At 41.4% G+C, this 18,479-nt stretch overlaps 1 protein-coding gene across 1 annotated transcript in view; it reads right to left on the minus strand.

Moving 5' to 3' along the window:
• LRIG3 (leucine rich repeats and immunoglobulin like domains 3) overlaps window positions 1-18,479 on the minus strand; it is a 66,094-nt gene that overhangs the window by 37,181 nt on the left and 10,434 nt on the right. The window contains exons 2-3 of the mRNA XM_085653340.1: window positions 1,521-1,592; window positions 325-399 (exon numbers count right to left, since the gene is read on the minus strand). Coding sequence (XP_085509466.1) covers window positions 325-399; window positions 1,521-1,592 — 147 coding nt within the window. The remainder of the gene's footprint in view (window positions 1-324; window positions 400-1,520; window positions 1,593-18,479) is intronic.

Raw genomic sequence — 18,479 nt, forward strand, 5'->3', positions numbered from 1 at the left:
CAAATGTTAGTTCATAGATACATTCATAACATTTTGAAAGTTATGATCCAGAGGTTATGGACAAACCCCTTGAACACACAGTGAAGCAAAAAAGTGCTCAACAGGCTAGGTTAATTCAATAAATAAAACGTTCTTTCTGGCCTCAGCAAGGTTAAGCTATTACAGAACGAATATAATATACATAAGGCATTAGCCTACTTCAGCATGCACCCAAAAGCAAATATCTTTATTGTATCCTACAATTATGTTTATAGGAGGATGTTTAAATGAACATGTAAATTAAATACGCCCAACTTGTTCAATTGGAATCCGTCGGCTACTTACAGTGACAGAAGGGTGATGTTTGCAGACAGAGATCCCAGATCTGGAATGACTTCAAGTTCATTGTTGTTCAATTTCCTATTATTGACAATACATAAAAATATCACCACCTGTCCACAAGCACACTGCCAAAAACATTATGATCCACATCATAAAAAATAATAATGCCAGATTTACAAAACACAGATGCTGAACTTGAAGACAGTGCCCCATAGTGCTCATAAATTAGCCCGCCGGGCTTACAGAAGGTCATTCATGGGGGAGGGGGGTGGCTGGCTCGCACAGACCAAGTTAAAGTAATCAGTAAGGGAGTCTGGTTTTTTTTCTGTCTCACTGTTATAGAAGATTTATCACGGCTATAAAGTGGGGCTTTATTACTCTACTTCGAAATATGTGCCATATTTGAAGGTAGATAACATTCAGAACTGTGTGACAGATGACACTTTTGCAGAGATTGGAGGGTTGGTCCAGGCACCAAAGCTTAGGCCCCTAAAGGGAAATTTGCCTTAAGGGGTCTTCAATTTCTGTGCATGTGGCCCGTATTTCTGTCATGTATCGCTGATGTTCAGGCATACTGTAGGGAGGTCATGATTCTCATCTTTCTCGTCTATTGCCGAGACCAGCAAGACAGATTGTTGTATTAGTCATAGTTCACCTCTTGTTGATTTACTGTCAGAAGTGAAGTTTACCATCCTAGTCCAATTTCTTTGACTGTTGGTTACCACAAAAGAACCATTACTGTTATCAGCTCTCAGCAAGTAGTGGACTAGTTCTATGTCTGTATAGAAGTGAATTTTAGCAGCGAGTCCATTTCTGAGTGCTCCCTTTTTTTTCACATCAAGGAACTGAGGTGCAAGGGGTCAGATATCTTGCTAGGGGCACACAAGCAGAAATAGCTGGAGATTGAATTTTAGGACATAAGGATCAGAGACCCAAAATTATCACTGAAGCGCAACTTTCAGTCACACTAACCATTAAGTGCAACCCTTATTGTACATTAAACTGGTTGTACAGCGACTGTTCCATTCCTCTAAAATGCTGCTGGCCAGATCAATTGTGTTATTAGATGAACAAGTGATCTTTGGGTTCACAAATGTAGGGTGTCAAAGGATCCATCACATGATGCTGCTGTCTGCTCTATCATTAGGGTGGCCCCACCTCTACTCTTTCTGAAAGTTAAAAAGAGAAGAAATACTTACACTTCTCGTAGATTATGAAGGTGACTCAGTGAACTGGCTTTGATTGAAGACAATCTGTTGTGGCTCAGGTCCCTAGGAAACGAGAACAAATAAGAATATTTGCATTAGTTGCTTCTGTTTATTTAATTATAGTATTAGAATATATAGGCGACGCTCATTTCTATACCATCTGCCTCCCACCAAGCAAAATTACTAGACCTTGTCATCTGTCCCTCATAAGCTAAAACAGACAAACAATAGCCCATGCCTTCAGAATATTAAGACATTTTTATGTGTTGGAGATGATGAAAAAAATACTGCCCAAAAGCATGTGCTCTGATCGTTTCTTTTAGTGCGTGCGAGCAACACCAACATTATCATGTAAATTCATTTACAGTTTCCCACTCTTCAAACATTAATGGATTTGCAAAACTAAAATAACACTTAGATGATGATTCTGGTACGAGTTCAGCAGAGGAATTTGGATAGAGCGCCCCCTCCTCCATCAAGCATTTAAGACCCGGATCACCGTGGCCTGGCCATACCTTGATCAGATGACGTGCCGGCCTGTGAAGACTTCCTGTCACCTCACCCCGTGAGATGGGGGGGCGATGGGAAGTGCAAAGTCATGCTAAATACGCATCACTTCCAACTGCCACAATGGCCAGAGAGATATAGGTGACCCTGCCCCTGGCCTCTACTTTTTCTAGAGCAGAGAATCGTGGTGTTGGCGGGAAGATCACAAATCCTAAATCCACCACATGACAATAGAGGGTCCTCCAAAGCAGACTCCCCAGAACAGCACCACATGAGGTGTCCAGCAGTCCTGAGCCAACCAGAGGATGTACACACCACCTTGGGGGCTAGGGCACAAAGATCACCAAGGATGGACATGGGGCTGCAGGTCCTGGCCACCTCATCGCACCCCCTCAGGCAGCTTGATGTTTAGGGAGCAGTGCCCTAATATGAGGACCTGGGTACTAAGCTGGACCGCCCCTCACTGATTCAGGTGGTTACACCGGTGTGGCAAAATGGAGTTTGGGACTGCAGAAGGTCTATGGTGTGGTTTGTGTTCATATAATGCAGTTTATTGTGGGATGATTTCCTTATCACGAGTGCCTAATTCTTCATGAAGTGTCACTAGTATCTGACCTAAGTGCGGTTTTTACCTGAATGTGTTTTCCACATAAGTATGTTTTGACGTTACTGTAATAAAACTGTTCCACCATTACACGGTCTCTGTAAGTTCTGTTGGTGCCTTGTTTGAGTTGTATTGGGGCACAGGCCCAAACATGGGGTATCCGGGTCCTATACAATTCTGCATCTCGAGGAAGCTCCTTCAACAAATAGAGCCCCAGTGGTTAGAGGCCTCTGAGGCAACCCAAATTCAAATACACTTATATCATCCTAGTTTAATTTGTGTTTTAAATAGGGCAATTAAATATCCTCTAGAAACGAATATTTTGCTACCTGCTTCCTTATTCTTGTAGGATAAGCATAGACTTTTTGAAAATGGAATATATAAAGAGAATGCAAAACTCCTCCCTAAAGAAAAGGGTTTGGTATTTAAACTGTATATCTTTCAGTGTTTCCAGTTTTAGTCATGCCAAGGTTTCTACCTAAGAAAGATGCCATCCAAGTTGTGTCACAATGCACCACAATCAGTTACATATGATATGAGCAGCTAAGGATGGGGTCAAAATGCAAGCTGCTCCAGGTCCTTTTGGGCCGAAAATCTTGACACCTGGCATGCAGATGAACTAGATGGCTCTTGTTGAGCGTGGGTGCCCACACCAATCAGTCATTAATTATCTGCACAGCTAATGAGTCACAGGATGTTTAACACACGGTGTAAGCATTTGTAATAGCCACACTATAGTCCTTCATGATGGTTCGCATTCTTTGGATGATAAACAATGACCGGTACTCTTCATTCTATCATTAATTATGGTGACATAGAGCCGGGCTCGATTAACTACTTTGAGATGCATAAATGCGAGTTCTGCCTATGCCAACAGCTCGAACAGGTGTGATCTGTGGATAATAATAATTATAAATAAAAAAAATGCATGCACAAAATAAACCTGAATTATCACTGGTGTTTCGGAGTGCAATGGTTGCACCGTGAACTGGAAGGATAGTGAAATTCCAGCTCCCACAAAGAAAGACATGCAGACAAGGTGCCAAAGAATGCCTTGTGCAGAGAACAACATAGCAAAAGAAAATGGTCTTATTATCTGCCAAGTTGGGATTATCCATAGAGAAAAAGGGCAAGGCAACGAACCGTTTGCTAAACTATTACCACATGAACTCACATTACGAGGAGGAATGCAGCTTATCAGATGGGACTGCGTTCCCAAATATCTTATTGTTTTTACACTACTCCTTTCTAGAGCAGCATGCAATTTGAGGTCACCGTATTGATGTCACAAGCACCAACACACCTTTTTAAATTGCGCATCTAACTTCTCACTTATAACCATTGTACTTTAAGAAACACTTAACTGAGACTGAAGTAGGCCATGATTTTCTCCCTACGTCCAACACGTAGGGCAACAGCACTGTAAAGGTGGCTGCACTAGTCAAATGTCTCTCAGCAGAAACGTAAAATATTGGTGCCAGTACACAAACGCATTTAGGAGTATGCAAAGTAGTGCTACAGGAGTACTCTTCTATGTGACCTTACAAACCTTTGTGAAGCGGCACAAAACATCAAATTCTGTATTAATGAAAGTGCTAAGAGGGCACACACATTTCTATTTGTACAAATTGTATATTAATATGCCCATTATACTTCCATTTCAGATGTTTAGAGCCAATTCAAAAAGACATGCAAGAGTACGCAAAAAAACTACAGAAGTACTAAATTCGGTACTCCAAAATGCCACTGTGAACAGGTCACATTGTTAGTAGTTTTCAATTATGGACACCTATTATCCAGAGGTTCTCTCCTGAAGAAAGTAAGTAAGATCCCTCATTTCATATATATAATTTTGCAAAATCTAGTCTTTCTGAAAGTTGAATCAGGAGCATATGAATTAAGGAGATAAAAGCATTACCACCTCCAAAATATGTATTTTAGGGCCTCATGTAGGTAGCATACCAGTTACCACTTCTAAAATACCGAACGATACCGAATCGGTATTTTAGAAGTGGTAACTCGTATGTAGGTAATGAGTCGGTATTTTTTACCGATTCGTTACAATTCGGTAATTACCGAATCGGTATTTACCGATTCGGTAATGAGGCATACCTTCCCATTGATGGGAAGGTATGCCTCATTACCGAATCGGTAAATACCGATTCGGTAATGTGGTGAACACATGCAAGGGTGGCAGGGTGTCACATTGACACCCTGTTGCACCCCTGATTCGGCCATGTGTACACATGTGGCACACATACATGCCCTAAGGGCATGTATGTATGCCACATTGCACACTGCTACGCGCGTAAAAATGCATAAACACATACATTGATTATTTACCACCAACTATAAGTTGGTGGTAAATACCGACTCTTAAACACACCCACACACTCCCCCTACATCTCGATTTTGGTTTCGGAATTTACCGAATCGGTAAAATTACCGATTCGGAAAAGTTACCGATTCGGTAACATTACCGATTCGGTATTATTACCGAATCGGTAATTTTACCGATTCGGTAAATTCCGAAACCAATAATTGTCCCCCTACATACCAATAGCCAAAATACCGGTCGGTAACGGTATATTTACCGAAAATCGGCCGTTACCGACCGGTATTTGGCTACCTACATGAGGCCCTTAGTCTTTATGTTTTTTATGGATGCCAAGGAATCGGAGTTTGAGTGAAATTCAGAAATGTGAGATTATCTAAGTGCATTGATTTTGGCAAGCTACATATAATCCTTTTTCATTCTTTTAGTGTTGCTATAGCTTGGGGGTTGGAATGTACACATTATAAAGGACACAAAATTATTTAAATCCTCTAAAAATACAGAAACCTGCTAATCGCAATTTAAAAAACAGGCAAGATAACGCATGTGATCTTCCCTCATTAACCGCTTTTGGGTTCCTGATAAGACTAGCATAAAGTTAAAAGAGGACTGCATCATATATACATGCAGGATTCTTTAAACTCCATCCAATCTATTAAAAATACTCAGGTGCTCATGTATCGCTTCCTGGCCACAGGAACGCTCTAGATCTGTATCCACGAAATGGCTCCCAAAATCTTTTATAAATCAGTGGGTGAAGCCAAGAACATCTAGCTGAACGAACTTTGGGGCCTTCCCAAATTAACTGAGATTTCTTCTCCAACCCAATTACTCAACGCAATAACTATTCATTGATGTTCTCAAGAATGAATTTGAAGATTACTTTATTAATAGAGAGGCTGCCTCTAAGAAGAATGGTATCGTGACAATAACTAAACCATTTCTACGAATGATTCATGGGTATTAATCAAGTACACCTTTCATTCAACACCCTTTGGAAGTATGCCTATATGATAATAATACACCAGATAATTAATCCTCAGGCCTTTGTAACCCAACATTCAGGAATTACATAACCCTCTGATACTCACATAACTTTTAAATATCTGGACTGTCCTTATTAACTTTATCTTGTGATGTTACATTTGCAGGATTGAAAATCTAGAATATAATGAGAAGCATAATGTGCCTCCGAAAACAAAAACTACTAAAAGTAGTCGAAGAAGCATTAATAAATGTAAAGGAAAATGTATGGTGAACAGAAAGCACCCTTCTTCCTAAATATAGATGCATTTTAACAATGTTGTTCTCGATTTAATTTGCCATTTTGTTTGTGTTGGAAAACCTTAGTATCCCTGCCAGTTATGATATGATCTAAGACTAAAGAGCAAAAAATAATTGCTATTAAACTAAAAGGGGGATGTATAAGCAAAAACGCCTTGTAACCAAGAGGCTCAGAGGGCTCCTCGCCTGCTCATCCTATTAGATATCATGATAGCAGTCTGAAGAGGATGCTGAAATACGCATCCTTCCCACTATCAGATGAATGCAGAACTGAGCAATGGAAGAGAAGAGGCTGCATGTTGACAGATAAGGTGGACAATTGTATACGACTCTTAGGTGCCGATTCCGATCCGGGTCGGAAAGCACTCCAACCGAGCCGGATCCGGAGTGTTTTCCGACCGAGCCAGAGTCCTGCAGTCCGACCGAGCAAGTACGATGCGGCCGTATGCTGCCAGACTCGGTTCGGTCGGACTCCCATAGAAGTCAATGGGAGCCGGTCGTACGGCGCGTACATGGACTTCCATTGACTGAATGGGTACGTCTCGCGCAATGACATCCCCTACAGTGGGTACGCGTTGGTGCCATCCGCATCGTACATGCCTGTGTTGGGGGGACCCTTGGGTCTCCCCCTGTGTCCGAGTCGTAGGGCTGTGGGGGACAGGGGGTCCGATGCAGACCCCCAAAGGCAACCACCCAGACGTTTTGCGAGCCGGACACTCCAGCTCGCACATGCTGTCCGACGCGTGCATCGTACTGGCTCGGTCGTAAATTGCATCCATTGCACGCCACGGTTAGCTTACGACCAAGGCGTATGGAGCGGCTCGGACCCGGAAACGACTCGGTCGGTGAATTTCACGTAGCTCGCATCGTACCTGCTCGCTCGTGCAGCTGTACGAGTCGGGCGGAAAACATGCGTACGGCTCGTAGTTTTTCTGGCCGGATCGCATTCGGTGCCCTTCCAACCCGGATCGGAATCGGCCCCTTAGTTGACTCTTAGTCACAGTGTCTCTGCAAAGACAGCCAATGCTCTATGTGCTTTCACCATCTCCAGACATTTATCAGTTCAGGCTCACTCTACACCAAGCCGCAGTAATAATTTACAGGATGGCTATATACCATGTTAAACAGTAAATATATAAACAACCACAGTTCAGTTAATAACCGGTTTCCATTTAAGTGGATGAACAATGATTTTCCAAACATTACAAATTCCAACTACATGTAACATGGTATACTGAATCTGTCCAAAGCTGCTTACGGATGTAAAATTAAATGTAAGCTTACTTTGATAGGTTGAGTTATATGTTTTGGAGTATGGGCAGATAGTTGTATGGTATAAACTACCACTGTAGCAAAAGTAAAAAAAAAAAAAAAAAAATTACGCGTAAATGAATAGATATTTTATCAGCTTTTTAAATGAGGTAGTCAAAGCTGAGTTTTTGTTCAATGCTTTGATGAGGTCGTACATTTTTCAGCTGCAAAAATATGAATAATTTAATATGAAAGTAAGTCAGAAAATTCCAAGCAAAACACATCTGCCTCCCTGCAATACCAAACCACTTGCTTGGTTTCTACAGTCTACTTCTTGCAATGTACAGTGGACCAGGATACCCGTAAATGCCATCTGAACACACACTTGTGCCAGCTTCTCCTTTAAGTATTTTAACTACCATCTAGGCAGAAAGCCACAAGGTATAATTAACCTTTTAAGTTTATTGAAACACACTTTGCACACAAGAACCTTTGGTGCAGCAGTGAAAAAAAGACATGCTCCAAAAAATATATAATTGAAATTGCTGGGAAAAAACTAATAATAGAAAGGACAATATTACCATAACAGGGAAAAGTCCTTAGAAATAAAGAGATCATAGAGGAATATAGAAAGGTATAAGGGAATGAGTTATTAGCAGTCTTATACGTTCTTTTCGGTTTCGTTTGGTTTGCAATTTCTCCACCTTCTGGCTTACATAATGGGCATTAAATTACTTCTACCACCCTTCGGTTTTAAATATGTCAGGGAAAGAATGGGAAAAAAACACTTTGTGACTTATATGAGAGGAAAGAAAAGGGGAAAGCACACACTAACATGTTTGATTTCCTTCCTGTTCATTTACACACTTTTCTAGGATATGGCACAGGTACACACAGACGTCTCTGGGACCCGGAGTCCGCATAATACTCAATTTGAACAGATTCATCATTTCTGAAAGCCACCATTTGACAGCAATAAGCCAATATATTATTTATGCTTTCCATGATCCCCGTAGGAGTCAAAGTACATCCATATTATGTTTATTTTTCTATGATAAAATTGTTTAAGATAATAATGTAAAGGATTATATTTTCCAAAATTCTTCTTGTGTCTTGGTCAGCTTACATAAAGAAAATGTTTACTATTATAAGACGTTTCCATTTTTGTACTGTGCACAAACATGTAGCTGTCTGGTGAACATTTTACAAGGCTGACAAAAGAAATACAAGAAATGTGTTGAGTAAGGAATTCCAGAACACAAATGCACCTTCCTCTCATGGTCCATTACATCTGAAGAATTTGCCTAAGAAACTTGTAAAGCTCGTGGAGTTCACCACCTCCATACTTCTTTTGTGGTGAAAACATTTACTGCAATCCCCACATAGAATTATTTCTTGGAACAATGTGCAAATAGAGCTGAATGGCAACAATATGCAAATGTATACATTTAAGATTCTCTCTTTAAAAGGGGGGGGGGGGTTACTATTATTTCTGCAGTAAGATTAGACAATTAACAGCTTGTGCCATAGTTATGTGATTAAAAATGCATAAAAGCATTTTGTGAAATATTACTTTACACCTCATTCTGCCTCAATATTAATATATGAGTGAGGCAGTTCATGGATGGTAAGTACAGTTGCGGAAAAGGCTTCCTTTGGAGCTCCGATGATGATACGAGACTGCTGCCGGCGTCATGACCAAAACCCAATACATACTAAGGAATGCACATATCCACTGACTGGCATCTTTAAGTGAGTGTTCGTTAACACTCGTCTATTACACTTTCCAAAGTGAATAGTCTCCTTGAGTTGTTGTGGATGTGCAGTTAGATGTTTCAGTGAGCCTTGTCTTGATCTTGTTGAAGTGAGTGAGCAGCTGTAGGGGTTTGGGAGTTACATGAAAAAAGAAGAGCTCCAATAAATTCCCTAATGTCTAAACGAGAAGTAGTGGCTCAGAAGGGCAAAGATAGTTTGTTTTAAGTATTGGAGCTCAGATGGTGGGGTTGCAACTGCATAATAAAGCAATGTTGGTGAATGGTAAGGACTGCCAAGAACAGAGAATTAATAAAGGACTTCTAACTCCGAGACATGTATGTTCCTCTGATTAGATTAATTTTCTCCTCCTTGCATTCATGGCAGTTGTGCAGTGTTTCATTAGAAGCAACTGCAGTCTACAGAACCAGTAGACAGACTGGCCTATTTTTGCAGGTAGGTGCAGACCTCTATTCTGAGATAGGACAATACGTCTTGTATGATGGCCAAGATATAGACAACGGCCTTGCACAAGCTTGGGTTGGTCACTGCCTAATGGCTAAGTCTAACTTCTAGTGGGGTGAATGAGAGAATGGTGTTTACAGAGGAGGATCGTATGTGTTGTTTTTGAGTGACTGAGTTCAACTGATACTGTAAAGAGGCATACTGAAGAAAGCAAACCCAGGCCATGATCAGAATTTATGACACAGCTCTTCTCTAAAAGCCACTTATAATGGAACTTCCTTTCTTTGCTCACATTCTTGTTTGGTCTTTTGAATTCTCAATTTACAATGTAGTCAGCACCTATGTGGATTGTGGCAGCAACTTGGGCACACCAGGCAGTACCTAACAAGCCTAGGTTGCACCATTTCTCACTCTAAACATACTTACTATTAGCATTCAATTACCTCAAAAAGACTTGCTGGTCTCGGAGAGTGACTGCCACCCTATCCGAGACCGCCAAAGCTATTGAAGACTGCCTGCCAGAGTACGACTTAATTTTACTCTGGCGGGAGGTTCTTTAGCGGTCCCACTGCAGTGCCTTTACTGTTCAAATTTTAACCTGTCAGTCTTTTTAAAAAACATTTTAGAATTGCACTGACTCAGCCAATATATATGCTTATGATCAAATTGTTCTTTGCACAGTTTTTTAATTCACCCCGTGCCTAGACACTGCACCCACGCCTCGGTCCGACTCGGCAAGTGCCGTTGAGCGGAAGGAGTTCTTGGAAAAGGCATTAAGGTCGGGAACAGTTCCGGCAGCAGTCAGCGTGCTAGCTTTCCTTGCTACACTGCTACTTAAGCTCATGCCTGAGCACAAGTGCCAAAGGCAAGCCCGTCTGAACCCGTCCGCGCATGGACCGGGCCTAGGGCCACCTCCCCTGGCTCTTTATCATCAGCCCTGCCCAACAAGAGAATATACTATTCAAGTACACAACTGGAAAACTACCGCTTTGCAATCAATGCACACGCCTGCCCTCGCATAGAGATAGGCTCGTTAACCAATTGCTCCCCTCCCAACTGCCCCAATTGTGCATTCAAATTGGAACCCCACCCCAAAGCTGCCCCTTCTCAGATCTCCCCCCCCACATTCCCATCATGAACATATTCTTGCAGCGCTTATAAAAGCGCGCTCACTAGCTAAGCATAAATATGAAATATCAGGTCTCCTAAACGACCTTGATCTTGATATATTCTTCATCACGGAAACTTGGACCAACCCCTCGCCCGGACCCGACCTTAGCTCTGCTACCCCTAACGGGTACCTAGCCTACAGACAAGATATACCCATCAAAAAAGGAGGCGGATTAGCGATAATCTATTGCAACAAATACACAGTTAGGATAGAGACCATTCCCTCTCTGGTCTGTGAAGCTTTGAACTTCTCCATTATGCTCACCTATTCCCAAACCTTTAAGGGCATTCTGTTTTACCGCCCACCGGGCTCCCGGGCAGACTTTCTTTCCACTCTGGGCAACATGCTGGAGCCCTTAGCAGGCGAACCTACTTTCACCATTCTAGGCGATTTTAACTTTCACCTAGAAAACCACTCAGATAATGACACCACCTTGCTGATCTCAGAACTAGAGGCAGTAGGCCTTACGCAATTGGTGACAAGCCCCACGCACATAGCTGGTCACACACTTGATGGCCTGTTCTCCAGTAATCAATCTATTTCCTTGAAGAACATCTTGCCATTGGTCTGGACCGACCACTGTGCTGTCCTATTTAATATCCAACTAAATAAAAAAGTTATCGTAACTCCTACTCCACACCCACCCATACTCTTTAAGGCTTGGAATAGCATAGATCCACATCTCCTTAAATCGCACCTGCTCTCCACGCAACCTGACCCTACACCGGACCCCGATCTCGCCTCATCGAACTACTCAGAATGGCTTCATAATGCGTTCAATTCCCTGGCCCCACTAAAAAAAGCCTCCAAAGATCAACTCGCCCCTTCTGCTCCATGGTTCTCAGAGGCTCTCAGACTAGAAAAGCAACTATGTTGAAATCTTGAGATGGTGGAAAGACCACGGCAATAACGAAAAAAATCCGCTACAAAGATGCACTCATGAAATATAAACTTCTCACTGTGCAGGAGAAAAGTAAATACTACATTAGACAGATAGAATCCGCTCAACACCAACAAGCAACTATATCAGGTAGTAGCCAAACTATCAGGGCAAGCAACAAAGGTCACCATAGCCCCCTCACAATCACTATGCGACTCATTTGCCAGCTACTTCTTTGAAAAGGTCAATGACATATATACCAACTTCTCCTCCCAACCCAAGATTGATCATCAGCTTTCAAATCATGGCATTTCCGAACCCTCCCCCTCTTTCTCAGAATTTTATAGCATCTCACCGTATCAGATTACAAACCTAATCTCCATTGTTAAATCACGATCTGCCACTGACCCCTGCCCGCCTGCTATTCTAAAATCCATCTCTGATCTTATAGCTCCCAGTCTCTCTAACATTTGTAACGCGATGTTTAAAACAGGCATCTATCCGCTGATATGGAAAAAAAGCCATCATCAAGCCTTTGCTCAAAAAACACAATCTTGAACCTACAGATAAATTACAGACCCATCGCTAGCCTTCCATTCCCAGCAAAAATCTTCGAAAAGGTTATGAATTCCCAAATATCCAAATACATTGAAGACAACAACCACCTGGATGACACACAATTTGGTTTCGGTAAGGGACATGGAACTGAGACAGCGCTTATTAAGGCATCAGAGGAGATTAAGATGATACTGGATCAAGGGGGTGCCGCTGTTAGACCTCTCAGCAGCATTTGACACGGTCGACCATGCCACCCTGATCGACCGTGTCACAAACATAGGTATCAGACACAAAGCCAGAGCCCTCTTGCCCTCCTTTCTCACCAACCGCACCCAATCAGTGAGTCTTGCCACCTTTAACTTCCCACAACTCGCGCTCCCGTGCGGCTTACCACAAGGATCATCATTGAGTCCGACACTATTTAATATCTATGTGTCGGACCTGGCCAGAGTCATCAAAGCACAGGGGATGGGTTTCACATCCTACGCTGATGACACACAATTGGTGCTTGCAGTGCACAACGATGGAGGGGCAGTAGCAGCCAATTTCCAGGAAGGCATGCTGGCCATCAGCACCTGGATGGCTAATAATTGCCTAAAACGTTACTCTGAAAAAAAAGGAGGTAATGATTTTTGGCAAATTATTCCCAGGATGGTCCCCTTCCTGGTAGCCGTCCAAATTGGGACCCTCTCCACTCCCGGTATCTAAGGTCAGAAACCTGGGCGTCATATTTGATGACAAGTTGTCCTTGGCACCTCATGTTAACTCTGTGGTCTCTTCATCATTCCACAAACTGAGAATGATAAAAAAAAAAGCTCCTACCATTCCTCCCACTCAGTGCTGGAAAGACCCTAGTGAGTACAAATAGTCATGTCATCTACTGACTACTGTAATGGTCTCTTCAAAAATGCACAGAGCAAAATCCTCAATAAAGTACAGCTGGTCCAGAACTCAGCGGCCAGAATCTTATCAGAAACCCACAAGTACAAATCCATCTCAAAAGTGCTCCGGCAGGATCACTGGCTTCCGGTAAAAAAACGCATTAAATTAAAGGCCCTCTACATCGCTTATAAAGCATCGTGCAATTCTGGACCTCTGTTACTGAAGGATGCCCTGGGTGCTTACATCCAGAACAGGGCTTTACGGTCGTCCACAGCAAACTTGCTAAGGGTCCCCCGCATGAAAGACGGCCTCATGGGGTGACAGACGATTCACTGTTGCAACGGCCAAGCTATGGAATTCCCTTCCAATCCACATCAAATCTAGCCCGACACTACTTGCCTTCAGGAAAATGACAAAAAAATGGCTATTCAGCCAATAGTCTATAGTCTCTGGTTCTTGCTCGTTGTCCATAGCGCCGAGACGCCCACGGTTATTTGCGCGCTTTACAAATTGTATAAGTAAGTAATGGGAGCGTCAAAAGCAGTTCCTACAGGGCATGGACTTTCACGTCCATGCCCTGTAGGAGCTGGGGTGCATTCACACAGGTGGGCACAAAATGTGCCCTCCCTGCATGCATCCCATGACGCAGAGGCAACAGGGGCTTCTTTTCTCACCACCACATTTTTCATGGTGGTCGTACCGCCATGAACTGTGTGGCAGTGACGAAACTCCTAATATGCTTGGCGGTGCAGCAGTGGCACCGCCAGCATGTAAGGGGCCTCAGAACACTGCGCTACCACTAGGGATCATGAATCTGTGGCTGCAGCAGCAGTCCTGTGGCGGTCCAACCATCATAGTCCCAACACTGCAGGCGGACCACCAACCTGGTGGTCTGCAGAACGCCACCATGGTTTCAGAGGTCCATTGGCCCACCAAACTCGTAATAAGGGCCTTAGACAAAAGATTGTCTGTCTTGAAAATGGCTGCATAACGCACAATAAAAGAAAGACTTTTGCCTAAACTAAATAATTACTGTGTCAATGTATTGTGAAGTAAAGAATGTTCCCAAATTTTTGAAGCGCACCCACTCTAAAAGATAACTTTGCGAAAATGTACAGAAGCAAGGTGGTAATCCATAATCAAAAAAAGAAAATAATAGGGACTCTGAATCTGTACCTCACTGACAAGGTCAGAAAGAGTACAATTAAGTGCACAACATCTTAAACACTGGTCTTTTAATATGGGATTGCTCACCAAGCTTTAGACATGAATCCAGAGGCCTTGACAATCTTTGAACAAAGAGGCTCAATTATTTCCTTTACAGCTTTAAAATAAACGGGACTGCTTTTATTTGAAACATGTTGGCCTGAACGCCCACCAGACAGCAAGAGACATGAGTGGATGTGTACCGCTGGAGCTGTAACATGTACAAAAATCTGGCAGAGCTTTTAAACTATAAAAATCCTTCAATTACAACCACTGCTGTGCTTGATCGCCGCAGTGGAGCCAGACACTTTCACTCACAGCTCAAGTATTGCATCCATCTGGAGTACATCAAGGCAACTGTGAGCATAACAGTCTACATTAGGCTTCAAACAAATTATTTGCTTTTAAACACTGGAGCTATCTATGACTTTTCCATGTGGCATCTCCTTTTATATACAGACTAGCGCCACAATAGTCAGCCTCCAAGCAGCTTTTTCTTTTAATAAATAAGGCATTTTAGCATCTGTGTTTGGCACAGGAAAAACTCTGGCTAAACAATTTCTATGCTTAGAGACTTTACAGATGTTTTATTGGGGCCAGAAATTATTGAGTCTCCGTTCAAAAGCTAGACACTACTAAAATATCAGTCCCAGAGTTTAACTGAAAACTAATACTGACCAGACAGGACAAAGAACAAAACTAACAAACTGGTATGTAAAATTACGAATGCTCCAGCAGTTTAAAAGGTCAAGAAACTGCACTGTTTTTTCAAATGACTTCATTCCGATTAAGATTCCAAAACAATCTTCTCCTTGTCAATTACTTTGGCAGTAAGTGGTAAGAGTCTCCACCTGCAGTAATTGGGTTTCCACCCCAGGAACCTTGAACCACTGCAGTGATTTACTGGGCATGATTTACCAAGCACTAGATGTGATCACAGATTATCAAAGATCAGAGCAGATTATTTCAATTATATATATTTAAATCTAGACTGCACTTAGCATCCATGCATTATGGCCCTGTCACAAACATCACTTTCTAGCTTTCTATTTGATTTTTACCAATTTCTCGTATTTAATTGGAATGTTTGTGTATAGTGGAGTATTTGCACCTATTTTAATCCATACTGAACGCAAACTTTTACACCTTGCATGTCAATAAAAGTTTATTTTCATAGTTCTTAATTTGTACTCACTTTATTGTTATACAGGAAGAAAGAATTGTTCTCTGTGTGGTAACACAATAATGGAAATAAATAACCACTCTGCAAGAAACAGATCACAAGCTGTTCAAAGCACAGAGGTATCATATTTAGTAAAGTTCTCCAGAACTTAGAGACTGATTTCTAACAAACTCAGCCTTTTCAGGGAAAATGATGTGGGGCCACTGCTTGGATATGTGAAAGCTAGTTTTTGGAATGTGTCACATTCTTTTCAGGAGCTTTATAGCAATCTATGCTTTCAAGAATATCAGTTATTGTTCTACGTTTTGCTTTCATGGAATGCAACAGGCTAAATGGATAGATTTTTTTAACAGTTCAACAAATGGACGTCGACTAATACTGAAAATGGATGTTCATCTTCAGTGAGCAAACACACATCTGGAGACTGAAAAATAATTTTAAGCTGGTGGCATCAAAAACAGGGTGGCATAGGGAGGCGTTATGTTAACTCTGGTGCAGAAATGATTGAATATTATGCAAGAGCAGCAGTGCTGTTTTTCGTTCCTGAAACACTGACAAAACATGAACGGTGGTGGCTTCCCAGTTACACTTCAGTTTGTTTTCTTTTAATGAGGCATTCACTATCCAGAGGACAACCATCTTCACTGACCAGCAATAAATGGTTGTATTGCCAGACACATATATGATGTGTATTTCAGGTTGCCATATTACAAAATAGATGGCCCTGCAACTATGCTCTGGAAACAAGTGTTGCAATCAATCACTGGCACTAAAACATATCCAGGATTGCATAGACAGCGTTCATGCCTCTAATGATACAGACCGTGAGTCTGAAAATGTTCCCCAAAATATAAATGCCTATCTGATCCACAATATGGTCTTTTTGGATAAACATGAGCAACCATTCTTAAAGTTACGTACAGTGCGCTCATTGTGAAAAAACGCTAGAATACTGTCACCTATTAACAGGCCACAGACACAAGGATGAATGACAACTGGTTAAAAGTTAATTTCGGCAAAAAGGGGTCACTAACTGGTGTGCAATCCTCATCTTTGGAGAAATGGTGGTGCTCATCCATTTTCCTTGGTCCAGTTCTTCTTCTGCATATAAGAGTTAAAACTGTGTTACTCGGGAGGACATCAATCCTTCCAAGGATCAATGGTTGGCACACTCTTAAGAGCTGTTACAACCTTATACCGCTGTGCCACATTATTCCTTTCTTGGTTTCTAACATATGTCCCTGTAGGTGTCTGTGAGACTGAGTTCTAGATAACACCAGAGAAACAAAAAATAAATAGGCCTAGCACTGATAACTCTTTGGCCTCTTGCAAGTACATACACTTACTTCAGCGCACAGGAAGAAATATCGTACTAGCCTTGTAATGAATGCATGTGACATGCTTGCAGAACAGAAGCAACACCCTTTCAAGGAAACATGAACGTCCATTGAGAATATCAAAGAAGAGTGAAGAAATACACCAAGGTCCATTTTTGGGGTCTGGTAATCATGAAATGCCTAATGTTCATATATTTAAAAACATGACAAAAAAGACAGCTGTTTATTAGTATTGGGCCCCAAACTTTAAAATGTCGTGATCTCGCAGGTCATAAAAATAAAAATCTTCAAATAATTTGTAAATGCCTCAGGACCTTTCATTTTCGTATTTTTTTATATTTTAATTACTTTAACAACACAATTCTTTCTCGGTCCTTCTGACTTAACATGGAAGCCACTCTGCTGCCATCTAAATGACGTACCCACAAAACACAGTCTTTCACCCATCTATTCAGCATAAATCCTTTCTGGGATGGAGAGTTGCCACAATTTGATTCTGTATGGATTGTTAATCCCAAAAAACTGTATTTACAATGAAAAGACTACATAACTCTATGTGTGCTTTCAACAACAGTAGAAACATGCTACTGAAAGTTATATATTATATATAGAATGATTATATAATGTTCATTGGAAGAGCATATTTTATACTAGCAAGGTCCAGGGCATTCATTTCAAAACTTTCATTACTGTGACTCAAAAAAGTAAAGAAGGGGTTAACGTGTTTCCATTAGTCGTGCTTTCCACTAACTTCACTAAACCATGATCAGTAATATTTGTGAGTTATGTGTTCTTCAGCCTGTCCTCATTACCATCAAGACTGATCATGGTTGACTGATATTTAGTGGTCAACTTAACAAAAAATTCTGTAAAGTTTTGTGAAGTGAATGTGCAAAAAATGTAACCATTCGATGTGTGGTTCCTGCATGGTCCACCAAATGAGTCAATTTCGTTGTCTTTGATTAGACTATTCATTAATATTATGACTGAACAGAACTTTTAAAAAAATCCAGGGCAAATTTCCAATGACCAATCTCGCATGGCGATTTAAGGGGATGAACAAGTCCTTCATTATGTGAGCTTTACTTCAGAGACACAAAGCCGTTTCTCCTGCATTACAGCCATTTCTGGAAAATCATTCTCACGGAGACTAAGAAAAATAGTTTCCTTGTGGGGAAAAAGGCATGGAATATTAATACGTCCAGCCGATATTTTGGAAAAAAAAGTTATGTCTGGGAGGGAAACTGAGAGGCACAGACTAAACACAAATCTAAGACAAAAAACTATTTAGTTTCAGAGTACAACTGCTGAAAGTTGTGAATGTTGTCCTTAGAACGTATAGAACCTTTATTTGTATAATGGAAAACTAGCAACAAATTCTCAATAAACCCCGAGGGTTCCTTTGCAGCTGCACATTCAGCAGAAAACAGGGATTTTTGTTTTTTTAACTAAATAAGCTATAGCCCTTTTAGGATTTGGTTCCAATGTGACTCATAATTCAGACAGCTTTGCTCAAAATTTTGTCTGGAAAATAT

This window comes from Triturus cristatus, chromosome 4_1, assembly GCF_964204655.1.
Source record: "Triturus cristatus chromosome 4_1, aTriCri1.1, whole genome shotgun sequence".
In the NCBI taxonomy this organism is placed as follows: Eukaryota; Metazoa; Chordata; class Amphibia; order Caudata; family Salamandridae; genus Triturus; species Triturus cristatus.